This window comes from Trichosurus vulpecula, chromosome 4, assembly GCF_011100635.1.
Source record: "Trichosurus vulpecula isolate mTriVul1 chromosome 4, mTriVul1.pri, whole genome shotgun sequence".
In the NCBI taxonomy this organism is placed as follows: domain Eukaryota; kingdom Metazoa; phylum Chordata; class Mammalia; order Diprotodontia; family Phalangeridae; genus Trichosurus; species Trichosurus vulpecula.
The window spans coordinates 293,803,246-293,829,688 of NC_050576.1; the positions used below are offsets into that span (position 1 = coordinate 293,803,246).

Below are 26,443 nucleotides of genomic sequence, written 5' to 3' on the forward strand. Positions count from 1 at the left end.
GATAGAACAATCTTTTCTGTAATAATTCCTTTACATATTTGGGATTCACTTCTTTCCTTATGGGTATAATGCTAAAGCACTTTAGTCATTTTGTAATTTGCATTATTTTCACCCAGACCTTCTTTATTTTTCAACATTATTAATAGAACATGGAACTATAGTTCTCCTGAACACATTTATTAAATACTACCCAATAAGAATGAACAATTTCTTTTTTAATTAAATTTTATTTTTTCAATTAACAAAAATGCAGAGAAAATTCAAGCATTGACCATGTCTTATAGATATAGATATAAAATATATATGTATATACACACAAACACCATAGACAGACAGACACACAGACACACATACACATACATACACACGTATATGTCATGTATCATTCTGTACCATAAGTCCATCACTTCTCTATCATTTGGAAAGTTGACTTTATTATTACTCCCCTGGAATTGCTGTTCATTGTGTTGATCAGCATTCTTAAGTCTTTCAAAGTTGTATCTCTAAACAAAGTGGTTACTGTATACTCTGTTCTGGTTCTGTTCACTTCACTCTACATCAGTTCATACAAGTCTTCTCAGGTTTCTCTTAAACCATTCCTTCATTTCTCTCAGCACAATAGTATTCCATTACATGGATACACTATAATTTGTTGAGCCATTCCCCAATTGCTAGGCACCTCCTTAAGTTTTGAGTTCTTTGCCACCACAAAAGGAACTGCTATAAATATTTTTGTACATTGTACACTTTTCTTCTTTCTTCGAGCTCTTTGGGTGATAGGCCTAGTTGTGGTATTGCTGAGTCAAAAGGTAATAGAATGATTTCATATCACAGTTTAGTAACTTTCACAGTAAAGTTCCAAATGCTTTCCAGAATGACTATACTAAATCCCAGGCCTGTCAATAGTGCGCTAATATTAATATTAATAATAATGCCTAATTTTCTCAAACCCCCTCCAACATTTGCCATTTTCCTTTTTTACAACTTTGCCAATCTGATGTATTTGAGGTGGGACCTCAGAGTTACTTTAATTTGCATTTCTTTAATTACTGATGTTTTAGAACATTTTTTCATGTCCTATTGATAGCTGAGAATTCTTCTTTAGCAAATTGCCTATTCATGTCCTTCAACCATTTATCAATTGGAGGATGGCTCTTGAGAATGAATGAGATCCTTGCAAGTGATCATGATTAAAGTATTTTGGATCTCGCCATGCCACTCTGTTCAAAAATCTTCAGTGGCTCCCCACTGTCTATCGAGGATAGTGATAAGGACGGAACCTAGAATTTCATTGGTACACACATACACACACACACACACACACACACACACACAGAGAGAGCTGATAAATGAATTGAGTTGTCTCTCAATACCAACCTTTCTCCCAACTCACTTTGTGGATACATTTATTATAAAATACTTATTATGCATTTTTATTTTATTCTATAGTTACTTGTAATGGCCATTTTCCTGTGCTACATTGTAAGCTCGTGGGGGCAGGGACCGATTTTCTCTAAATGGTATCTTTCTCAGAGCCTAGCATAGCACTTTGTACATGAGTATCTGTTGGACTGAAATGAAGTCATACTCCATTGGTTTTTAAAACAAGTACAAAGTGTAGAGATCGGAAATTGGTTATCATCTAAGTGTCACTAGCATTATTGTTGTAGTTCTGCTCTTTTGGGGTGTGCAGTTTATCGAATGTTAGAACCATTTAAATCCCATATTTATGGATGCATTCTGCACAAGATCCTGAGCCGGGCACTGAGACACAAAAACACATCAAACTTCAAGAAGGATGGGATGGGACATTAGAAATGAATTAGGATTGGGAGCTGGGGGAAGGCCAATGAGTTCAGGCTGTTTTAATGGCATGAGAAAAGAAACAGAGATAGAAAAGCAGAAGACACGCTCAGAAGACAATAAGAAGTCCATTTTGGCTGGCGTGAAGAAAACTGAAGCTAGAGTAGTGTGAGAAAAATGATGGGAAGGTAGGTTGGTTGCAGACTGTGGGTGGTCTTGTGCCAGGCTGAGGATCTTCACTGGTTTGACAGGCAACAGGTAGCTGAAGAGTGACTCAATCAAATTTGTGCATTAGAAATGTTAATCTGGCAATGGTGGGAGGGGAGAGGGGAGAGATCATTGAAAGAGGGGGTACCAGTTAGAAGGCTGCTGTAATAACATAACAAAGGGCTGAACTATGGCTACAGTGGTGCTGATGGTGGTGGAAGTAACAATGGAAAGAAGAAAATGGATGATCTATGGAAGAGGTACTGTGGAGGTGGAATTGGGAGGATTTAGTGGTTGGTTAAACATAAAAGATGAGGATGAGTGAGAGGCCAAAGGCTATTCTGAGGTTTTGAGTTTGTGTGGTTAGGAAGGTGGTGATGCCCCTAACCAAAACAGGGAAGTCAAAAGGAGAAGCAGGATTGGAGGAAAGAGGAAGAGGTCAGTTTTTGATGTGTTGAGTTTCAGGTGCCCACGAGATATTCAGTGGGACAAACCCAGCCCCTAACGTAGTGCCTGGTATAGAGTGGATGCTCAATAAATGTTTGTTGAATTCGGAGAATGGAAGGGATGAGAATGTCCAGTAGGCTTTTGGAAATGTGATTCAGAATTTGTCTGCAAAAACCACAGTTTCTTCAAATAAAACATGCTTGTCAGTAGGCAGCAGTCATTTGAAATGACATAATCTTTCTAATTGAACCGTCATTAGCACTTTTAAAAGAAGGAGGTAGGGAATGTCTTCTTCAACAGTATAAAGGCCTTTTGAGTTTTTAATGGACAGAAAGAATCAAGAAAGGTCAGAAAATATTCAGCACTACAGGTTTAAGTTGGCAGCTGGCCAGTACTCATCTTAAAGTGACATACCCTTCACTTTGTTTGTCTTCCTACCATTCAGAACAGCTTCCTGAAGCAAAACAGACCTCTTCAGGGCTTTGCCTAGGAGCTCTCGCTGGCCATTTAAAAAGGTTGTTTTTAAATTTAGCCCCAGTGACTGACCACTTCTATCTGTTATTTATTTAAGTACCAAGACCCCAAATCCAGGATCTCTGGGGCTTAAAGAGGATGAAATATGTCCAAACACTGTCTGTGGACTGTGAAACCTCCAGAAGAAACCTTCAAAGTTGGCACCTTGATCAGGGTGCAAGGGAGGAAGGCTACCTCATACCCCTCAGAACTTTGGGCATCAGAGCCCAAAGTTCACATTCCAGTTCCACTAATGACTTGCTTTGGAGACTCGCTCAAATCATTTATCCTCACTAGCCTGCAATTTTCTCATTCATTAAACAGGAGAGGGGAACAGGGAGAAGTGGTTATTAGGTGTTCCGAAGCATACCCCAACTTCTTGGAAGCCCTTGAAACAGAGCAGTGAGCTAGTGGAAGGCCTGGGTTTGAGTAATGACCCTGCCCTTTACTCATCATGGGCTAGTCACTTTACTGTCTTAGTCCTTGGCAAAATGAGAGGGTGATCCAGGGTGATCTCTTAAGATCCCTTCTAACCTTGACATATGATAAGATCCAAAACATGAAAGGTTCAGCATATGTGATGATACTGACCACAGTCATTTCTTGCATATAGTAAGTGTTTAATGAACAGTGTAGGATTGAGTTGAGACATAGCTCACGGTACCCTCTTTACAGGATGGTTAGGGGAAAAACATTTCATTAATACTAGTGTGCTATAAAAAATGGCAATTTCATACTACATAGGAACTTCCATGCCTTAGATTTGAAGCTCCTTGAGGGCAGGGACTATTTTTGGCCTTTCTTTATTATCATCAGTGCTTAGCATAGTGTCCAGCATGTAGTAGGTGCTTAATAGATGTTTATTGACTGACATTCATTTCAACAAACAGATACTAAGAGTCTGCTATGTGCCAGGCTGAAGAGGTGGGGAACTACTGGCCTTGAGGCCACATGTGTCCCTCTAGGTCCTCAAGTTCACCCCTTTGACAGAATCTAGACTTGTTCTGTGAAGTTCCCCACCCCTGTGCTAGGCACTAGGCTAGGTGCTGTTGATAAAGCAACAAAAAAAACTGCTCCTGCCTTTAAGAACTTAGATTTCATATTATCATTATCCCAGCTGGCAGAATCCAAGCTCTGACTATTACTGTGTGACCTCAGGCACGTCCCTTCAACTCTCTGAGTCTGTTTCAAGGCTGGAGATGAAAAGACTTTTCCCTACCTGATATTAGAAAGCAAAACTCAGGGAGATAGGCTACAGTCTAGTGGTATTTAATGACACTAAGTTTATATATCGAGACCTGGAAGGAACGTCAAAAACCATCTAGAGCAGTAGTGTCAAACTCAGAAACAAGGGCCTTTAATTGGTCCAAAAGGATCACTGTGGGAGGATCACTGAATTCATTTTAACATGCAATATTTTCTATGTTTTAGTGTATTTTTATTTATCTTGTTAAATATTTCTCAATTAAATTTTCATCTGGTTGCCATCACTGGAGTGTTGTGGGCTGCAGGTCGCCCAAGGGGTTCATGTTTGACTCCTCTGATCCAGACTATCCCCCCATTTTAGAGATAAAGAAACTGATGCTCAGGGAGATTAAGTGGCTCACCCAAGGTCACTCTGGTGGTATCAAAGGCAGGATGGGAAGCCCGACTCTGGAACCAGAGAGCTAGCACTCTTCCCTATATTATATAATGCCTCCTACCCTAAGAGTGTTTTTAAGTTAGAACCATTGAAGGAAATGCTACCCAACTGGGGAAGGCCCCTAACTGAGTTGTGTTAACTACAGCTAGGAAAGCAAATTTCTCTTTTCTTCCCTTGCTAAGCAGAGCCTGTCTAGAGTGGCAATGCATAGTGGTCAACAACAGAGGGCTTGCAAAAGGAAAGACATGGAATATTTCCACAAACTCCACCCTGTTTACATTTGGAACTGGAAGTTACCTTAGAGAAAATCTGGTCTTGGGGTTCTTAACCCGGAGTCCATCAGTGTGTGTGTGTGTGTGTGTGTGTGTGTGTGTGTTTAGGGAGAGAGGGAGGGAGAAAGGAGGAGGGAGAGGGAGAGGGAGAGAGACACAGAGAAAGAGAGAGAGAGAGAGAGAGAGAGAGAGAGAGAGAGAGAGAGAGAGAGAGAGGTGAGGAGGGGGGAGATAGAGACAGAGAGATGAGGGAGGGAGGAGAGACAGAAAAAGAGATAGAGAGACAGAGAAAGAGGAGGGGGAGAGAGAGGAGGGGGAGAAACAGAGAGAGAGGTGAGGGAGGGAGAGAGAGACAGAGAGAAAGAGGGAGGAGGGGAGACAGACAGACAGAGACAGAGACAGAAAGAGAGAGGTGGGGAGTGGGGAGATAGAGAAAGATAGAAAGAGACACCCTGTCCTATTCTAACCCTCTTCCTATATAGATGAGGAAATTGGGGTGCAGAACAATTAAGTGCCATGCCCAAGGGTGGTTCCACAGCCATAAAGAAGTGGAGCAGGACTTGAACCCAGATCTTCATATGTGAAATCCAGGGCTCTCCCCATTGTACCATTCCATTGCACAATCAAAAGTGGAATTTTATTGCATCTTTATACAGTTGCCATTTCCTTACTAATTAGATATGTATTTAAAAATGTTTCTCCATAGAGAACCAAGCCAAGTGATGAAGAAGAAAAGATTAAGCCTAAGGATATTAGATGCCTTGAGAATAAATGTCCTGCTGGGTACAGGAGACCTACTGGAGCTCTAGAAAAGACAGGCCACTCTGCAAAGAAGAAAAATTGGAAAAGTAAAAAAGGAAAAATCAGGTTTCTGAAGTGCATTTGATAGCAGTAACAACGATGGGGGTAACAAGTCACCTTCATCCGGTGCTTGAAGGCAGCTCACAAAGGTAGAAGTTGTTGCTGCAGCCAGGCCGGCCAGTCCTCCCATGAGGCCTTCGTCAGGGTTGGCGTGAAGTTAGCCCACCACAAAGGCACAGCAGTGCAGCTGTGAGATCCAATGCTGGAATAATAATACCAATAATTATTGTGCTCCCCGATGCAGGGTTGGAGGTAGGCCTATGAAAGGAAGGCGACAGAAAGGGCGAGCCAGAAGGCAGCAGAAATTAGGCTGCCGAAATGATCACTTAACATTCACAGCAAGATCAGATTCGTAATTGAGCCCTAGTTGGGGTCCTCCTACTGCTAGTAAAATGACAATTTCTTTTTTTTCAGAATAGGCCTTTCTTTCCTCTCTGCCTCAAGACCATCTTGAGCTGAAATGCACAGTGGGCTCTTAGAATGTGACAAAACATTGATTTACTGTACATTTCTGAAAGGCTATCTGTTCAACCTTCATAATTTAATTTTTAAGGGCTTGCCAAGGCTATGTAGAAAGCCCCAACTGCCTGTTGCAGAATTTTTGACAATGTTTCAAATGACCAGGAACTAAAACCTATGACTAATTAAAATGGAGCTCCTTCCCACCTCTAAGTCACGGGCTCAAATCCCTCTCTCCCTGGTGTGCCTAAGGCCTTTTGGGTAGCCGGCACAAAGTAAGATGATGGTCTCCACTCAATCCTCTGTGTCTCATATCCACAAAGCCAAACTCACTTTCCTTGGGAAAGAACAAGAGAATGAGATGACATGAAAGGGACGCATGTTTAAAATGGATAAAAGGAGGAACTCTTTCTACCATACACAATTGACCTGGGGAACCCTCTGCAGCAGGATATGAAGATCAATGTGGAAGATTTATGTTTTAAAAGATGAGACATTTCACATGCATCTCATCAACAGCAAGCCTCAATAGGATAAAAGTAGGGGGGATGAAAGGGATCCTGGTCCGAGAGCTTCGGTGCATAAGTTGATCACCAACTGGGTCAGGCAAAAAAAGGAGAAAGTTGTCCCCCTCGTCATCCAGGGTTGGAAAAGAAGGCGGATCAGGGAGGTACTGGCAGATTGAGATTGGAGGATTATGGCAAGGAGGAGAGAGGCAAGATGCTAGTAGATGGAATGTCTGCCTTGTGGGCAGGAAGAACTGGGTTCAAGTCACTTCACTTCTGAGGGATTCCTGAAGGCAGCCCCTCGAAAACTGTAAATTACAGAGATTAAAGACAGGGTTTGCATTTTATCAACCGGGAATTCCCTACAGCAATGAAATCAAAGTTTGGATTCTTCTCTCCTCCCCACTTCTGTCTTATAGTCCATTGCACTGGATGTGAACACCCCCACGAGTTTAGAGTCATTGAAGGATATGACGGGTCTGACTAGTAGGATAAATGCAGTACAGTTAGTTATCCCTTCCACATTGCCACTTTCCCCATCACAGTTCTGATATATTGAGGGTTTGCATAAGAAATTAAATGGGAATTTTGGAGGAGTTTTGAGGAAGTCACAGATGGTATGCAAAAGACAGAAGACGTCACAGAAAACGTTTAGAAACTCAGAAATACATAAAATATATGTATAATATTGTACATCAACCTGTTTTATCTTTTGATACCACAATGATTCAGACTTCTTGTCTGGTGTGAAGGGAGAGTCAAAAAACTTTACTCAGATTTTCCAGATCAAGGGGACAGTGTACCCCTAACCCCTGTAACGCGGAAGGGATAGCTGTAATCAGTATGTGAATTTAGACCTAAGTCCTCTCCTGAGCTTCAGTCTGGCATCACCTTTTGAACATCTTGGGCTAGATATCCCATGTTGTTGTTGCGGTTGAGTTGTTTTGGTTATGTCCAACTCTTTTCTTGGCAAAGATATTGGAGTGGTTTGCCATTTCCTTCTCCAGCTCATTTTGCAGATGAGGAAACTGAGGCAAATAGGGTTAAGTGTTTCACTCAGGGTCATACAGATAGTAAGGGGCTGAAGCTGGATTTGAACTCAGGTCCTCCTGACTTTAGGCCTGGCACTCTATCCTCTTCACCACCCAGCTGCCCAAGATGTCCCATAGGCATCTCAAATTCAACATGCCCCAAAACAGACTTCATTATCTTTTCCCCAAACCCTCCACTCTTCCCAGCAGTCAAGAGTACCACCATCCTCCCTGTCATCCAGCCCCACAACCTTCCCTCATCTCTCAGGCTCATTCCATGCATCCAATCTGTTCCAAGTCTTGTTTCTGCCTTGTCAACATCTCTCTTACGTATGCCCTTCTCTCCACTTTTATTGACGCTGCTCCATTATCATAACTGGATTGATAACATGGTCTTCTAATTGACCTCCTTGCCCCATGCCTTGCCCCACTCCAATTCAGTCTCCATTCAGCTGCTAAAGCAAATTTCCTAAAGTGTAGGTCTGACCATGTCATCCCCTACTCTGTTGGCTCAAAGGATTAATATAAAATCTTCCATTTGGCAATTAAAGGCCTTTACAACCAGTCCTATCTTTCTGGGCTTTGTATTCCGTATGCCCCACCTCCTAATCTACAATCCAGCTTGCGGTCTTCCTTCTGCTCCTCATATGTGAGGAGCAGCTTCCTGGTTTCCCTGGCTTCCTTTACGACTCAGCTAAAATCTGACCTTCCTCAGGAGGCCTTTCCCAGTTCTCCCCTCTGCTGTCATTGCTAGTGTCTACCCTCTGAAAATTACCTTTCATTTACACGGGCCATCGCCAGTCATCTTGAACTGTGTCTTGCCACTGGACTCCCATGACTCTGGAGGAGACAGTGAGGCTGATGACTTTGCATAGCTCTGCCTCGCTTAAATCCAATTCGCTTGGTCCCCTTTGAGAATGAAAGATGAACAACAATCCATTTATACTGTATATATCGTGTATTTACACAGTTATTTGCATGTTATTTCCTCCATTAGAATGTAACCTTTCTGAGGGAAGAAATCATGTTTTTACCTTTCATTGTATCCCCAGGGCTTAGTACGATGCTCGACACATAGTAGTAAGTGATTAATAAATGCTTATTGACCTGATGAAGAGCAGAGTAGGCTGCCTGACAGTCCTAGAACAGCTTAAATGGATTCTCATGATTTAACAAAAGTCACTTTCTTTGATATGGTCTACCCCAGAACATGGCCCAGTAGCACTGTTTTTTTTTTCCCCTAATATTCATTTTAACTAGGTCATATCTGCTATTTAACTTTTTCCACATATGCAGGCACATAGGATCAAAAGTCAGAAGGGAGGTCACTCAAAAGTCATCTAATCCAATCCCATTTTAAAGATGAGGAAACTGAGTCCTTGATAGGTAAAGTGATTTGCCTAATGTCACATAGGTGGTAAGTGGCAGAGCCAGGATTCAATTTTGATCCTAGAGCATAGAATGTGAGAGCTAGAGGGTCCTTAGCAGTCATTTTAATTAATTCCCTCTTCTTTTACTGATGTGGAAACTAGAACCACAGAGACAAGGTAGTCTCTGCAAGGTCACTCCATCCACTTAGTAATAAATGGGCATTTAATAAATGCACACAATCAGTCAGTCAATGAGCATTTATTAAGCACGTACTATGTGCCAGGCACAGGGCTATTAGTCACTACTAGTAGAGATCACAATGATAATAGCTGACATTTATAGTGCTTTATCTTACCTGTGTTTTCCTGTTTGAGCCTCATGACAGTGTTTGACAGAGTTACTAAAGTGATGGACCAAGAGCAAAGCTGGAGATAGTTAACCAGATATTATTTTTTTAAATTTATTTTTTTATTTTTAGTTTACAACACTCAGCTCCACAAGTTTTTGAGTCCCAAGTTTTCTCCCCCTCCCTCTTCTCCCCCCTCCCCCCAAGACAGTATGTAATCTAAGTTCTACACATACCTTCACATTAAACTTATTTATACAATAGTCAAGTTGTAAAGAAGAATTATAACCAATGGAATGAACCATGAGAAAGAAGAAACAAAACCAAAAAAGAAGAAAGAAAAAAGAGAGAGCAAATGGCTTGCCTCAGTCTGCATTCAGACTCTGTAGTTCTTTCTCCAGATGTGGATAGCTCTTTCCATCATGAGTCCTTTGGAGCTGTCTTAGAGCCTTGCATTACTGAGAGGAGCCAAGACTATCAAAGTTAGTCATCACAGATACCGTGTGTCTTTAGTTGTGTACAATGTTCTCCTGGTTCTGCTCCCCTCGCTCAGCATCAGATCACATAAGTCAGTTTACCAGATTTTAGAAAGCATTTGACAAAATACTACCTGGAATTCTTGTGCAGGCTCCCCAACAGGAGAGTTACATAGATTCAGAGCTGGCAGCATAGCTGGAACCATCAGAATAGATATTAATGCTCTGAAGTAAACAGAGATATTAGTATCTCTATTAAAACAAAGAGACAACTAGCTCTGTAGGGTCCCCCATGAGGAAAGTCCCTTCACAAGTGCAGATAGGCACCTCCTCTGTTACTCATAGCCTTAGAAAGTTGTCCAGGGCTGAAAGGTGAAGTCCCTGGTCCAAGGTCCCTGTGTCCAGGGCAGATGAGGGGTGGGATTTGAGCGAGCTCTCTCTGCATCCAAGGCCAGCTCTGTATCGATCATGCTATGTGGCCTTGGTCCCTGTTTTACAGAGGGGCAGAAACTGAAGCCTAGGCACTTGCTTATGGTTTAATCCAAGTTTTTTTTTTATTGTTTTTTTAGCAGTCATTTATGCCATGAATTTGTAGGGGATTGGTTCCAACAGTTCAGGTTCCTTGCCACTGGTTCTCACAAAGTGTGCTTCTCTGGGTGGAGCAGGCTGACGTTTTAGTTGAACCCAAGTGCCTTTTTCTTTGGCTTCCTTCTTCTTCTGATCATTTTCCTTTACACGCTTCAGGAAGCTATCTCTGCTCTTAGAATGCTTAATATGCTCAACACGCACATTAATTCTCTTGGCTAGAATCTTGCCCTTAACCTGTTTGTTTACAACGCCTACAGCATGTTGAGTAACATTATAGACTCGTCCAGTCTTGCCGTGGTAACATTTGTGGGGCATTCCTTGCTGAACTGTGCCCATACCCTGGATATCTACAATATCACCTTTCTTGTATATTCGCATATACGTAGCCAAAGGGACAACACCATGTTTTCGAAAGGGCCTAGACAACATGTAGCGTGTCCCTCTCCTTTTTCCTTTTGTGTTCGTCATTTTGGCAACTCACTGGAATATGGCGGAGCTGGCGGAAAGGAACACTTGCTTATGGTTTAAAAGCTTGGAGAAGACAAAGATAGGAATCGGACACTTCTCCCACGACACCAAGGCTAGTGCTTTCCCCAACACAATTTTTCCTCTATTAAGGAAAGCATTATTAAATTTGAGGGGCAGTTCGATGGCTTTAGGTATGATTCCACCTCCTACTCCTAGCATAAACAGATTCAGATGCAATTAGCTAGCAAGGGCACCTTCTCAGTAGGAGTTAAATCCTGTTCATTTACATGATTTAACACTTTCTCTAGCACAGCCCTGTCAAGTATTGTAAAGGGGGAAGGACCTATAACATAGCCCTACATCTGAGGTGGTCTGCCTTCCTCTGGGAGAAAAAGAAAATGGCCCCCACATCTCTTCTAATGTCAAAGAAGGGAAAGGATAAGCAGTGGAAAAGACAAAGGTTTGAAATGTTCGTGAAAAGAAAGATACTTTGGTGTTTTTTTAAAGCATCTCTTTAATAGGGGGAAAGGGAATGGGCTGCAATTTCATCGATAAATGAATCAATGTCTCAGAGGCTGGGTTGATATTTACTGTATCATGCTTCCTCTCACACCCCTTTGATATTTCTCTGGCTACATTGTGGTATTGATATTGGATACAATGAAAAGAGCAGTAATTAGAGGAAATCTGGAGCTGTTCTGCCTATGTTATTAACAGGAACTAAGCCAGAAATGTCATTGTCGGACAGACGGACAGACATCTGGTTTCTTCCACTTTAAACCTTGGCAAGAGAAAATGAATCTTTTTTAGTCATTGTTAAATTTAACTCATCCCTAAGTGACTGAGATAGCTAATGACAGTTAGGAAAAAAAGCCCAGAAACAAGGTATATTTCACATGATCCGGTCTCATTTTTGGAAGGAGACTGGATCCAGTGGTTTTGTTCTCTGTGTAGTACAGAGAAAATTGTCAGCTAATCACAGTAGTCAAGATATCAAAGCTGTAAACTACAAGCCTTCAGTCCTAAAATAGAGAACTTTCAAATACATTAGAATAAAATATGCATAGAATGACATCATAATAATTCACATTTCTATAGCACTCGCACGTTCCTCACAATAAATCTGTAAGGTAAGTAGGCAAGATATTATGCCCACTTTACAGATGAAGGAACTGAGACTCATAGAGGTTAAGTGATTTGGCCAATAAGCTTAACTTCAATTCCTGGAACCAAAAAAAAAAATTTTTGAGAGGATGATTAAGTGTCCAGAGTCACACTGCTAGTAAGGGACTGAGGGAAGATCCAAACTCAGGTGCTTCTGACTCCAAGTCTTACATTCTATCTATTCTAGTCTATTTGTCCTGGTGTCATAGGGAACACTTTATATATATCTGTCAATGTTTAAATATTAGAATACATTTACTATCATTTAGTATTTTTTATTTCATAGAAAAGCTGCTTGTGAATCAGTAGCCAAATTCTATTTTGTTCCATAACGGGAACTTAATGAGTGAATGACTTTGGTTAAGTCACCTTTTGGTCAGGCTCCTTGCCTGTAAAATGAGGTTAATACTCTCCTACTTGGGTATCTCGCTGAATTGCCTTGAGCTTCCGGGAGGAAGACACTCTAGACGTGCAAGAAGATATCAATAAGCTGGATTGGTATTGTAACAGAAGACCTCTAAAGAACAGCTGGAGAAAGAAAGTAGGGTTGGCAAACCAATAGGCGCCATTATTCCTTTTCACTCAGAAGCAAACCAATGAACACAACCATTTTGGCCAAATTCTAATGAGAGTCATTATTGGGGGGTTATTATTAGCTACTACTACTAACATTTGTCCAGTCCCAACAAAGCAAAAGTTGCTGCCCAGAACTCAGGATGAGACATAGTCTCTCATCTGGGACGCTCACAGTCCCCACACATTTTCCACTGAATAATGTTTCTCTTCCCTTCTTGCCTGGGATGCTACTGTTCTCCTCAGCTATTGCTAAGAGAGTCTCTTCCCCTTGCCCATTACTGCAGCTGTCAAGTTCCAAGTCTTTCCAAAATTCACAATATAAACATCTGTAGAACCTTCAGTAATGAAGGCTGTGCCGTAAAAGTTGGGAATTGTTATTATTTAAGCCTCCTTCATATGCAGCAATGGGTATTTATAACTGCTTAACTCTGAGCTTGGATTTCATCAACATAATTATGTAACATATCACACAAATCGGATATGAAACAACACATACACTGCTCCATAGAATAAATATAATAAACGGACAGCTAAGTGGCACAATGGATACAGCACTGGCCCTCAGGAGGATGTGAGTTCAAATCTGACCTCAGACACTGACCAGCTATGTGACCCTGGGCAGGTCACTGAAGAAGAAGAAGAAGAAGAAGAAGAAGAAGAAGAAGAAGAAGAAGAAGAAGAAGAAGAAGAAGAAGAAGAAGAAGAAGAAGAAGAAGATAGAAGAAGGAGAAGAAAGATAGAAGAAGGAGAAGAAAGATAGAAGAAGAAGAAGAAGAAAGAAGAAAGAAGAAGAAGAAGAAGAAGAAGAAGAAGAAGAAGAAGAAGAAGATAGAAGAAGGAGAAGAAAGATAGAAGGAGAAGAAAGATAGAAGAAGAAGAAGAAGAAAGAAGAAGAAGAAGAAGAAGAAGAAGAAGAAGATAGAAGAAGGAGAAGAAAGATAGAAGAAGGAGAAGAAAGATAGAAGAAGAAGAAGAAGAAAGAAGAAGAAGAAGAAGAAGAAGAAGAAGAAGAAGAAGAAGAAGATAGAAGAAGAAGAAGAAGAAGAAGAAGAAGAAGAAGAAGAAGAAGAAGATAGAAGAAGAAGGAATAGAAGGAGGAGGAGAAGGAGAGGAAGGAGAGGAAGGAGGAGAAGAAGGTAGTAGTAGAAGAAGGAGAAGGAGGAGGTGGAGGAGGAGGAGAAATGTAATAATTATAAGGTTTTTAAAACCCCTTACATATATTATCTGATTTGATCCTCAACCCTATGAGGTCAGTACTACAAATACTTTATCCATTTAAGGATGAAAAAACAGGTTCAGAGAGATTAAAGAACTCTCTTACCATTACACAGATGTAAGTGGGGGAGGAGAATTTAAACTCAGGTCTTTCTGTCCTTTTATGTCCAAGGCTATATGGTATATAGTCCCATACTTCAAATCGCTTAAAATTATGTTACATAAATCTCATCTTCATTGTAGGAATTTTTTATAAATTCTTTAAATTCAATTCCACTTAGGCAGCTAGGTGACACAGTGGTTGGAGCACTGGGCCCAGCACCAGGAAGACCTGAGTTCAACTGCGGCCTCAGACATTTAACTAGCTGTATGACCCTGGGCATGTCACTTAACCTCTGCCTCGGTTTCCTCAGCTATAAAATGGGAATAATACTAGCACCTACCTCCCCAAATTTTTGTGAGGATCAATCGCCTGGTCCTAGGTAGGCTTATTCCATTTCCTCATCTCCTCTGAAAATAATCTAATTCAGACCACTCATTGTAAAAATGATTAAAACGAGGCTCAGAGAAGGACCACTTTTGATTCTCAAATTAGAGATCGTCTTTCTCATGATAAAAAAGAGTGAACAAAATGAAGAACCCTAAAGTCGTTTGGGTAGGACTTGCACCCAGACCCAAACTGCAGTGCTATAGCCAACCTTGGCCAGCTCCAAACTTACTCTCCAGCTCTACAATCCTCAGCGATGTCTCCTGATATGCTAGCTCTGCCATAGTTTGAAACCATCCCCTTCTCTCGAGTGACAGCCCCCATCTCAGGTCCAACCCCCATCATTTTTAGCCTGGACTATTTTACAGCCTCTTTACTGGTCTCTTTGCTTCAAGTTATCCTCCCTACTCCAATCCAGCCTCCAGGCAGCTGCCAAAGTGATTTTCCTAAAGCACAGATATGACCACGTCATTATCTGAAGTGGCTCCCTATCACCTCCAGCATCAGATTTAAACTCCTATGTTTACCATTTAAAGCTACAGGTTGTTTACACAACCTGGTGGCTTCCTCTCTTTCCAGGCTTCTCTCTCCTTTCCACTTACTCCATCCCACAACCTTACTGGTCCTCATATACAATGATGCCTACATTGCTTTCCCTCTTCACTGTGGCTCCTTCGAATCTCTAGCTTCCTTCCAGACTCAGTTCCAAAGACACCTTCTGTAAGAGGCTTTTTCCAGGCCCCTCAACTGCTAGGCTTATACCCTCTAAAGCTACCTTGTATCTACCTTCTTTGTATCCTATTATACTTATATCTGTATATATCATCTCTTTCATTAGAACATAAGCTCTGTGAGGACAGGACCATTTTTGGTCTTTCTTTGTATCTTAGCCCTTAGCACTGTCTGGTCCATAGCAAGCATGCACAAATACTTGTTGATTTTCATAACAGCAGAGAGGAAGCAGCTTGGGACAGTGGGAAGGATGCTGGATTTGAACTTGGAAGACCTGGTTTGGAAGTCTGTCTCTGCCATGGGTGTGACTTTGTGCCACTTTTCTGGGCCTCATCCCTGTTTCCTCATATGTAAAACTGGAAAATTGGGCTAGATCAGGGTTCCTTAAGAACTTTTTGTGGTTTCATGGACCTTGCAAGTGAATTGGATTGAAGTGAGGGAGGGCTGGGCAAAGTCACCAACCTCACTCTCTCTTAGAGAACAAAAGCCAAACAACCTCAGCAACGACATTGACCAAAGTCTGCTGAAGCCAATGGATCCCTTCTGGGAAGGTTTTTAAATGCATAAAACACGCTGGATTACAAAAGAAAGAAGTTATATTGAAATGGTCATCAATATGTATATATACATATATCAATATGTACATGTATGTAGATAGATGTATATGAAAAAAACCAGAGATGATTCAGACTCCAGTTTAAGAATTCCTGGCTTAGATGATCTCGGAAATCCCTTCTAGCTCAAAAATCTATGCCCTTTCAATGGGGGCGAGGGGGGGCGGTGTTTCTCCCATTTTATAGATGGATGTCGAGACTCAGGGCTAAGGACCAGATAAACCTAATCCACTAACTCACATCCCGATGGATTCACTAGCCTTCCTCCCCCGAAGAGGGGGAGGGGAAGAGAAACAAAATAGGAAAGAAAAAAAAAACCCTACCTCTTTCTCTGCATGTGAATGAAAGACTTCTCAAGCATGCTAAACACCTCCGTGTTCCTACCTAATTATCACTATTCAGAAGGAAGACTCTTTAGGACATTTAAAACTTGCAGTCTAATAACCTAAGCCGAGAGCGCAACAACTGTAAGACCAGTGAGGAGTCCCAGCAGGTTGTCCCGAGTCTCCAGTTGCATTGTGCACCACCACAGGACCCCTACAGGGGGCTGGGGAGCGGCTTAACCCTACCGAGAGCTGGCGGGTATGTGTGTGTGTGTGGAGGGGGTGGTTGAGGGGGAGCATTCCTTACCTCCCCATTGTCACCTCTTCCCTGATTATATTTTCTTTTTCTTTGCCGGAAAGTGCAAACCAATTTCGGCGCCCACTTCGATTAAATTTCCCAAACGCAGGCTTGTATTCACGTTTGTTGTATAGGTTGGTTCGTGTTCTGAGTTTTTCTGCCACGACTGGACACTAATGCTTGCACCCAGGGCTGAGACAGCTGTTAGAGGCCCGACATAATTCTTTTTTATTCCATCCCCAGTCTAGGGAAGGTTTGGCATTCGTGCACTACTGAAAGGGAGACAGGTGGAAAGCTAAGAATAATTCTTTATCCTAGTCTTTGTTAAGGCTGGAATCTGTAAGGATCCTAACTACAAGAGGAGAGAGCCAGGCCCTCAGAGCCAGCACCAGCAAGTACCGAGTGAGCCAGGGAGCAAGAAAGCAAAGCGAGAACCCCAAATCCTGGGGGTGGGGCGCGGGAGAGAAGGAGGGCAGAATTTAATCTGGAGGGTTTCCCGCTCGGGATCTCAAGACGGTAGATTAGCATAGGTTCCGCCCACTGTGGTCTTGCAGGCTGGGGATTGGCGAGTGCTGCCCGGACTGCACAATTCCGGACCTGGAGGCAGAGGCAGTGGAGCAGTGGGAGGAGACTCGGAGTGAGCGTGGCATGTGCTGCCCCACTCGGAGTGAGCGTGGCATGTGCTGCCCCTCTCGGAGGAGGCGTGCCCGTGGGCAGGGCCGAGAGAAGGGGGCGTGGCCTCTGGCCCGGCTTTAGGAGGCAGGTGACAAGGGGAGGGGGTGGAGAGGCCGGTCAGCCCGCTGCTAGGGTTCCTGGGCTGTTGTGTCAGTCGGGGGTGGGGGCGAGCGCGGAGGGCGAGGGCGGAGTCGGAGCCGGAGTCTGAGCGGGGCAGTTGCTTCTGCCCGGGAGAAGGCAACGCTGGACACTGGGAGGAGAAAGCGGAGCGCGTCCGGCGCGGAGAGAGCCCCTGACACGGAATCTACTTGCTGTGAGCCCCAAGAAAGAAGAGGAAAGCCGGTACAGACATCGGCTACTACTATCTCAAAGCCCCGGTGCGAGGACGGACTGAGGACACAGCCCTCGAGGCAAGGCAGACACTCTCATCTCTGTTTCTCCTCTACCCACTCCTCCCCTGTCCAGGTGAAGTAGCCCTGAGCGGGGTCCGAGGACCCTGAAGCCTTGCGCCCCGCCCCCTGCCTGCCCATCATGCTGGGAGCTGCAGGCCGGGGAGGAGGAGGACACCGAGGCGTAGGAGAGGGGGAGTGACCCGCCCCCACGGGAGTCCAGAGCCCAGCTGGTCCCCCAGTCCGGGGCGGGGGCAGTTCTAGCGGGCTCCCTTCCCTGAGCTGCCGCGCACACCTGCTGCCATGTGCCGCCGCTGGCTGCTGTTCCATCGCTGCCCAACTTTACAATCTGAAAGAACCTCCCTGGGCCAGGCTCAGCTTTGAATCTCCTTCCGTGGTTTTCAGCGTAGTATCCCGGCCCCAGCACCGCAGGTAGCCGGCAGAGGACTGCCCACGGTTCGAGGAGGTGAGAGTTGCTTGGTCCCGGGCTCTACCCCAGTCCTATCCTGAGTCCGATTCTCGTTGCGTCCCTTCTCCAGAGGGAGGCAGGGGTGTAAGGTTAGGGGGCCTCGGATTGGTCTGGCCGTGGACCCAGAGGAAGGGGGGGGGGGAAGATTAATGAGTTTGATTCCGGGATTTAAGGGACAGTTGAACTTGTGAGTAGCTTTGCTTTCTTTAATAACGAGTGTGTGTCTGTGTCTGTGATTATTGTTTTAAGATCACTGCTCCCGGAATTGGATCCACACTCCCATCCCCGGAGCGGCGCCGGCTAGGAGCTGAAGCCCAGCCAGTGGCGCCGGAGCCGCTTCGTGGCAGCTTGTCTTGGGAGGGATTTCATATAAGGGAAAAAGAAACCAACAGGTTGAAAGCCTGAAGAAGCCAGCCTTACTCGGGACTGAGAAAAAGTGTTCCCGTTTCTGCTGCCAATCTTGGTCCCTAGGAGGGTCAAGGAGAAAGGGGACGGAGCTGGAGTGATTCGGGAGCGGGGCAGAGATGGCTCGCCCTGACCTGGACTCGCTGCCTGGGCTGCCGGGGCCGCCGCCACCGCCACTGCTGTCGCTGCTGCTGCTGCTCTTGGCGCAGCTGGCGGGGTGGGGAGAGGCCTCCTCCAAGGCCCTAGTGTGCCAGGAAATCACGGTGCCCATGTGTAGGGGCATCGGCTACAACCTGACGCACATGCCCAACCAGTTCAACCACGACACCCAGGACGAGGCTGGGCTGGAAGTGCACCAGTTCTGGCCGCTGGTGGAAATCCACTGTTCGCCGGACCTGCGCTTCTTCCTGTGCTCCATGTATACGCCCATCTGCCTGCCCGACTACCCCAAGCCCCTGCCTCCCTGCCGCTCGGTGTGCGAGCGAGCCAAGGCCGGCTGCTCCCCGCTCATGCGCCAGTACGGCTTTGCCTGGCCGGAGCGCATGAACTGCGACCGCCTCCCGGTGCTGGGGGACGCCGAGACCCTGTGCATGGACTATAACCGCAGCGAAGCCACTACGGCCCCCCCACGGCCCTTCCCGGCCAAACCCACTCAGCCCGCCCCGCGCAGCTCGGCGTCCTCTGGCGGGGAGTGCGGCGCCTGCAAGTGTCGGGATCCTTTCGTGCCCATCTTGAAAGAAACGCACCCGCTCTTCAACAAGGTGCGCACGGGCCGGGTGCTGAACTGCGCAGTGCCCTGCTACCAGCCCACCTTCAGCCCGGACGAGCGCACCTTCGCCACTTTCTGGATCAGCTTGTGGTCTGTGCTCTGCTTCGTCTCCACCTCTACCACGGTGGCCACTTTCCTCATTGACATGGAGCGCTTTCGCTACCCCGAGCGCCCGATCATCTTCCTGTCGGCTTGCTACCTCTTCGTGTCGTTGGGCTTCCTCGTGCGCCTGGTCATGGGCCACGCCAGCGTGGCCTGCAACCGTGAGCATAGCCACATCCACTACGAGACCACTGGGCCGGCGCTCTGCACTGTGGTCTTCCTGCTCGTCTACTTCTTCGGCATGGCTAGCTCCATCTGGTGGGTCATTCTCTCCTTTACCTGGTTCCTGGCGGCCGGCATGAAGTGGGGCAACGAGGCCATCGCGGGCTACTCTCAGTACTTCCACCTGGCCGCCTGGCTCATCCCCAGCGTCAAGTCCATCGCAGTGCTGGCCCTGAGTGCTGTGGATGGCGACCCCGTGGCCGGCATCTGCTACGTGGGCAACCAGAACCTGGACTACCTGCGGGGCTTCGTGCTGGCCCCACTCGTGGTCTACTTGCTCACGGGCACGCTGTTCCTGCTGGCGGGTTTCGTGTCCCTCTTCCGCATCCGCAGCGTCATCAAGCAGGGTGGCACCAAGACGGACAAGCTGGAGAAGCTTATGATCCGCATCGGCCTTTTCACTGTGCTTTACACCGTGCCGGCCAGCATCGTGGTGGCCTGCTATCTGTACGAGCAACATTCCCGGGAAAGCTGGGAGCGGGCCATCACCTGCCCCTGCCCCGCGGGGGAGCCCGGGCAGCCCCGGGCCAAGCCGGAGTACTGGGTGCTCATGCTCAAGTACTTAATGTGCCTGCTCGTGGGCATCACCTCGGGCGTCTGGATTTGGTCAGGGAAAACGGTGGAGTCCTGGAGGCGCTTCACCAGCCGCTGTTGCTGCCGCCCGCAGCGGGGCCACAAGTCGGGCGGGGCCACTGCCGCCCGGGACTACGCGGAGGCCAGCGCGGCCCTGACCGGCTGCAGGACTGGGGCCCCCTGCCCGGGTGCCCCCGCCTACCACAAGCAGGTGTCCCTGTCTCACGTGTAGCCCTGCCTCACGTGTGGCGGAGCCTGGCTGGCTGCGAACAGGCTGAAAGGCCGGGCGCTGGAGGCACGGGGTTGCGGGAGGTGGGGGGAGTTGTTCTGAACTGATTTTGGTAGCTTTATAACAGGTCATTTGTTTTGACTTCATGGTGCTGCTGCTGCTGCTTCACTTCGGAATTTGGGAGGAGGGAGAAGAGACAATTTTGAGGTGGAACACGATAGTCCCGGGACTTCTGAAGGGACCTTGTTTTTAAATATAATTTTTAAAAAATTTTCTCATTTTCGATCTTGTGTGGGTACAAGTTGCTTTTTGGCAATGAACCGTACCTTGGCTTTGGGGAGGAGGGAGGGCTGGCTTCAAAATTCTGATTGGGCATTATGATGACGTTCAACTGTATCTATTTTTTATGAACTTTTTCTAGCTTGTTATACCCTGTAAAAGATCTGTGTGTTTTTAAATGTGAACAGGGTAAGTTTGGGCATCTGACTGTGGAGTTGGTGGAGCCAATAGGACTGTCTCCAGCCCACACCAGTACAGTTTTCTTGTGTCTTTAAGGCTATCTCATGTTTGTTTTGCATGGCTAGATGTTCCTCGAAACTGGGAAAGTGCGAAATTCCATGGAAGTGCTTTTTTCATGTATTTAGGGTCTTCCAAAGTGATAAGGCTGTGGGGAGGGAAGACACGGCAACTTTTGTTTCTCAAGCTTGTTTGCTGCATCCCATTCTCTAGGACTAGAGATTTTGGTTCTGGAGGTATAGTGTAACCTTAACGTTAAAGGTAGGTCGATTAAACTATCTGGTGCAAACTTTCGGAGGCATGGAAAGTAGACTGGGGAGCTGTAATTTTCAAGCCTTGTGAAACTTAGCTGTTGGTTGAGGGGGAAGAACTTCAACTCAAGTGTCCTATTCACTTAAAAGGGAAATTTGCCTGCCAGGAAAGTTAAGTTAAGTTACCTACTTCTGCAAGTACTTAGTTTGGTGGTTGCCACATAGAAACTACGTCTTAATCTTTTTAGAATTTTAGGGAGGAGATGGAGAAATCTTTTAAAAAATATATTCATGTGTGTTTTTCTTTGCCACAACAATCTAAACAGAACATCTCCACCAACCCCTCACCAAATGCTATTAACTATTTGTTAACCCAGGAGGGACTTGGCTAGTGTAGTTTTGACCCTTGTAGTTTACCAGGGCCCTTTTGCCTCTTACGTTGACTTGACACTGTAAACTGCCTTTTTGGCTCGGAGTCATTTCCTATGTCTATCCTTCAATGTGCGCTGCAGCTTGGTAATACCTCTTTCTGGTCCACGACCCCATTCTCCTCCCCCTTCTTCCCCTGGGGGCACTTGCAGTTTGAGCTCCTAAAGAATGCAGTTCTGCTTTCCATGCTCCTTAGAAATCTGGGGTGGGGGTGAGGATCTAGAGAAGAGCAAAACAAAGAAGGAAAAATAAATGTCCCAACTTCTGGACAAGTTTAAGGTCAATTGGTCAAAGCTGCCTGGGTTCAGTGATTAGCTAATTTATGGACCTCTGTGTCTTCCACAGACTCCACTAGGTTCCAAGCATAGCCCGGTGGGCAGCTACTTCCCCAGCAAACCTCTCCGAATAATAATCTAAAATGTTTTGTCTGGTAAGGATAGAACAAATGAGTATATACTTTGCAGGTTGGTCCCTTGGCAGTTTCAAAAGTCCATGTTTGTTTTCCAAATCTAATTAGCCACTGATCAAAAGCCATTGGGGTTATTGAGCAGAGAAGGTGGGAGACCACTTTATTTTTTTTAAACAAGACTTAGTGAGAGCTGAACTTGAGCCAACTGAATACCCAAAGCAATGAAAACTTACTCAAGTTGTCTAGGAAGCAAATTCTTAGTATGGGAGGCCTGGGCCTTTCAGTTATTGTTTGCACTATTATGTATACACATTGGTGAAGAAATGTATGCCAAGGCAGGTTTTTCTTCCTCAGTCCCAGGTACTGAAAAATGCATAGTCCCTAATAGAACAAATGTAGATGGGTTTTGCCTGGGTAAAACATGGGGTTGGTAGATAGGAGGGGAATTCCAAAAATATCCTGAGGAAAAAGCTGTGATTTCTAGACCCCTTTCTAAGTCTGCCTTCAGAATGCATGAATTCTTGTAGGGAGAATTGTAGGGAGCACCAAAACACAATTCTCATGTGATAAGGGCAGCGATTAGGTGCTAGCTTCCAAGTCTATACAGGTGCTCTCTTACCTGGGGAAAAAAAAGAGATGAGAATGGAAGGGCTTAGAGTATGCCCTAGTTCTGAGTAGTGAGGGCTAGACCTCAGAATGGAAAAGCTGTAGCCACAGGTTTAGGGTTTTTTTTTGGGGGGGGGGGCGGGATGTGGCATTGTGTGTACTCTTTTCTCTCTGCTTTGAGAGCCTCATCCTGGATTCTTCTGGAGAGTATTTCCCTTTATAGTCAAAAACCCTTCCATAATTACATGGAGGACGCACTTTTCATTGGTCACTGTTGGAATTTCCTCCCTGCACCTAGTCAGTTTCATTTCCACAGTATACATAATAGCCTTTAGTTTAAATTATCTCCAATTCGGGTTGGCCTTTTGTAATTCTGCATTTTCTGTATAGGAATGTAGGTTTTGGAATGAGGTGGGGAAAATGAAAAAATCTGGGGAGTTTGCAAAAATGCCAGGCTGGTTTGCTAGGTAGTTTATTTTTTTTTAAACCTATGTTTTAGTAAATGAAAACAGGTTAGTAAATGAAAACAGGTTACACTGTAGATGAGGGCCAAGCGTGTCTGAAGCCAGGCAATACTTCCAGGGTTAAATTCCTCATCTTTGCACTTTCATGGACAGGTGAGAGTATTCCTACTGTTAGATGAATTCTCTAACTCCCTAAAAGCCACACATCCTTATCCTTTTAAGCTGCCTTAAAAACCTGTTCGTTTTTGTCTTTTAAAAGAGAAAGACACAAAACCTTACATGCCTTTCCCAAGTCTATCTCACCACCCTTCAAATCCATTCCTTGTGACATCATGTAGCCATGCCCCCACCCTCCATGCCACCTCTTCTTTAGGCCCAGGTGGATGTTTGAGTCACCTAGGCTGGCAGACTCCTCTACCACAGGAGATGGGGGTTTGCAATTTGAGCCCAGCTGTCCATTCAAGTTAAAGCACTATAAAGATCTTAATGCTAAGCAAGGTACCCTGAGGGGCAGAATTGTCATGTTAATGACCCATGTATTAAATTAAGGTGACAAGTTTTCGGGAAACCTGTTGAATTTAAATTATTTATACTGCATTATCACAGTCTGAAAATGTCTAAATGACTAGGAGATGCCTTCTTGGTCTATCATCTATATGAAACTCTTTCCCCTTTCTACTGGTATCCATGAACTCTCTCCCAACTGTCTGTGTGTTTTGTTTGTTTGTTTTTAAGGTGCAAAACAGTTTACAAAGTGGGACATTCATTACAATACACTAAGCCAGGGCTGCACTCGTTGTACCACTGGCTGCTAGGCCAGAAAGCCTCCTGGTTCACACATAGAAGCTTGATGATAGCATTTTCACACACAGAATGAGCATCCCAAAGCTAAGAAATCTGCTTATATATTTTTAATTAACTGCTACCTGAACCTTAAAAGGCCTTGTTTACTTTGGTTTTCTATAGGAGGAATAAGAGGCAGAGAGAGAGAAACTTTGAAAATCCACTTCTGGGCACAACACACACCTCACACATCTGGACAGGGGTGGGGGACCTTCGTCAGTTACCTGATTTCTGCTAGCCTTTCCTAATTTTCAGACAGCCTGGGACATGGCAACTATCCTACTCCAAAAGAAGGCAGTTAAAACTTCAAAGGAAACAGGGTTCAAACAGGGTTATGGGTTTAAACAGCTACCAAGGAATTAGGAGGATGGAAAAGAAAGAGCAGGACAGGATGGGAGATTCCACTCGTTTGGATCCATTTTAACCAACAGTGTATGGTACGTCTTTTGAGACATGTTGTTACAAACTATGTAAGTATAATTTTGTTTCGTGGTCGTCTGTGTATATATATGTATACATAATATAAATATATATTATATATATGAGAGATTTAGCGACCTTTGATACGGGTTTGGTGCAGGTGAATTAATTACTGAGCCAAATGAGGCAAACACTGAGTCAGTAGTTAGTCGAGTACAGGGCATTAATCATTTCTCTAATAGCTATGTAACTTGTAGAGTGCCTATTTTATTGTAATACAGTAACTAGCATCCTGACAAATCACATGCTACTGAACAGGGAGACCACTCATCTCTGCCAGTGGTAGTTCTACATTGCAGACAATCAACTTGGAAACATAAGTTATTAACATGATTATGATTCTGAATCCATTGCTTAAGGAGTGGCTATTTTGTGCCCTGTATTCAGTAGACAAAACAGTTTTATGTTATGTTTAGTCTCCAGATACTTAAATTGCTGACTTTGTTACTTAAAAAATTTTTTTATGTATTATATTTGTGAAAAGGTAAAATCATCTGAGATTTTATAAAATTATGGAGATTAGTTATTTATGAGAAAACAAAGAAATGTCTATTTTTTCTTTGTTCTTGATTAATGTAGATCAAAATAAAAACCATTAAAGCAATGGGAAAAAATGAGAAGATGCTGTGGAAATGAATTTTCTCCTTTCCTTGGGAGACAGGCCTTTCTAGGAAAATCAGTGGGACATTCTTCCTAAAAACTGACCTGAATTCTCAAATTCTCTTCCTACACTAATAGTGAATCTAGAACTAGGTTGTCCCTAAGAAGTATTTTGAAATTTATTAATGCTAAAATTTGTTGATATGAAAATTAACTGCTTTAATGAAGGCTCAAAACTCCAGTGATGCTTCATTAGAATCCTTAATATTTAAAAAAAAAATTCTTCACATTATTCATGACAAACAAGGCTTCTACTTTATTTCAGAGTTCTAGTATTCAGGATAACAGTGAGCTCGAAAATGATGAAAGAACCTGACAATGGATGACTGCAAAACAGGAGTAAATAAAGCTCATTTGCCAATCTAGGAACACTGGATATGGCTTCATTCAAACTCTGCTTGATCCTGTTTAGGTCCAAGGAGGAATCTGAGGAAAGGTGGACAGAGAGCACACAGATCCAGAATCCAAAGGCTAGCAACAGATTCATGGCAAGAGCTATGCCAAAGAAGAATAAAGACGGTACCTCTTTGCTAAGTGGCAGAGCTACCTCAGTGGAGACTCAAATTATTTTGCACCAGCCGAATTAGTCTAGTGGGGTTTAAAAAATCTCACAAAACAATCCATTCTAATGTGAGGATTATTGCAAAGTTTCCTCCTATGATTCCCTGTGGCATTGGTTGTGTTGGGAGAGAAGGTAGATGTTTCTACAATCAAGTATGTATCAAGTATTTCTCATGCTAGCTGCATGTCCCAAAATTCTCTGTATAACATCTAAAGGTTTATTAAGTCATATGCTACTAAAGTTTAAGGCTGTACTCAGACTTTTGGGACACTATAATAAGTACAAAACACACGTCCTCAGGGAATCTAGTCTGTGAGGCAGAACAAACAGGACATGTATGAATATCAAAAGAGCTAATGTGGAAATGTAGTCAATCAAGATTAAATACCTACTCTGTGCCAGGCACTGTGCTAAGCATTGGGAACACAAAAAAGACAGAAGACAATCCCTGCCCCCAAGGAGCTCGAAAACTCATGGGAGAGATTCCATGCAAATCTATACAAACATACAGGATAAGTAGGAAATATTAGTAGAAGGCAGGTACTAGTTTAGGACTGGAAAGATAGGGCACCAGCTTAAGTAAAATGGTCCAGAGAAAAAGGCAACTGATGTAGGCTAGAGCAGGTGTGGGAAGGCTGGGAAAGGAGAAAGATAATGGAAGGTATTGGACCAGCAGGGAAGAGTGGAAAAGGGTGGGGAGAAATACCTATGCAAAAATATGGCAGTAGATGTGAGTTTGCTCATGGATTCATAAAATTTAGAGCTAGGAGGGAGATCATCTAGTCCAACACTTCATTGTACAGATGAGGAAACTGACACAACAGAGAAGTGGCTTGCCTAATCAAGGTCTCGGAGATACCAAAGGAATATAGAGGACTATAAAAAACTGAAGGTCAGCGTTAGCCAGATTGATAACACTAGGCTATTAATCCTGGGTGAGTGGGCAGCTACTAGTGATTTCTGAGGATTGATGTTTAAGCTGAGTCTGAGG

General features: G+C 44.3%; 2 protein-coding genes across 2 annotated transcripts; one reads left to right on the forward strand and one right to left on the reverse strand.

The window, feature by feature from the left end:
- Positions 1 to 10,472: 10,472 nt before the first annotated feature.
- Positions 10,473 to 11,024, reverse strand: LOC118848750 (60S ribosomal protein L21-like). The gene has a single exon (XM_036757763.1). The coding sequence runs from the start codon at positions 10,988 to 10,990 to the stop codon at positions 10,511 to 10,513; it is 480 nt and encodes a 159-aa protein (XP_036613658.1). The 5' UTR covers positions 10,991 to 11,024; the 3' UTR covers positions 10,473 to 10,510.
- Positions 11,025 to 17,445: 6,421 nt separating this feature from the next.
- Positions 17,446 to 20,505, forward strand: FZD5 (frizzled class receptor 5). Its single transcript, XM_036758151.1, has 2 exons — positions 17,446 to 17,929; positions 18,182 to 20,505. Exon 2 carries the CDS (start codon positions 18,457 to 18,459, stop codon positions 20,233 to 20,235), a length of 1,779 nt encoding a protein of 592 aa, XP_036614046.1. The 5' UTR covers positions 17,446 to 17,929; positions 18,182 to 18,456; the 3' UTR covers positions 20,236 to 20,505.
- Positions 20,506 to 26,443: the final 5,938 nt, after the last annotated feature.

Bases quoted from the DNA above. Each gene is read 5' to 3' on its own strand.
- LOC118848750 (XM_036757763.1), bottom strand. From the start codon at position 10,990: ATGACGAACACAAAAGGAAAAAGGAGAGGGACACGCTACATGTTGTCT.
- FZD5 (XM_036758151.1), top strand. From the start codon at position 18,457: ATGGCTCGCCCTGACCTGGACTCGCTGCCTGGGCTGCCGGGGCCGCCG.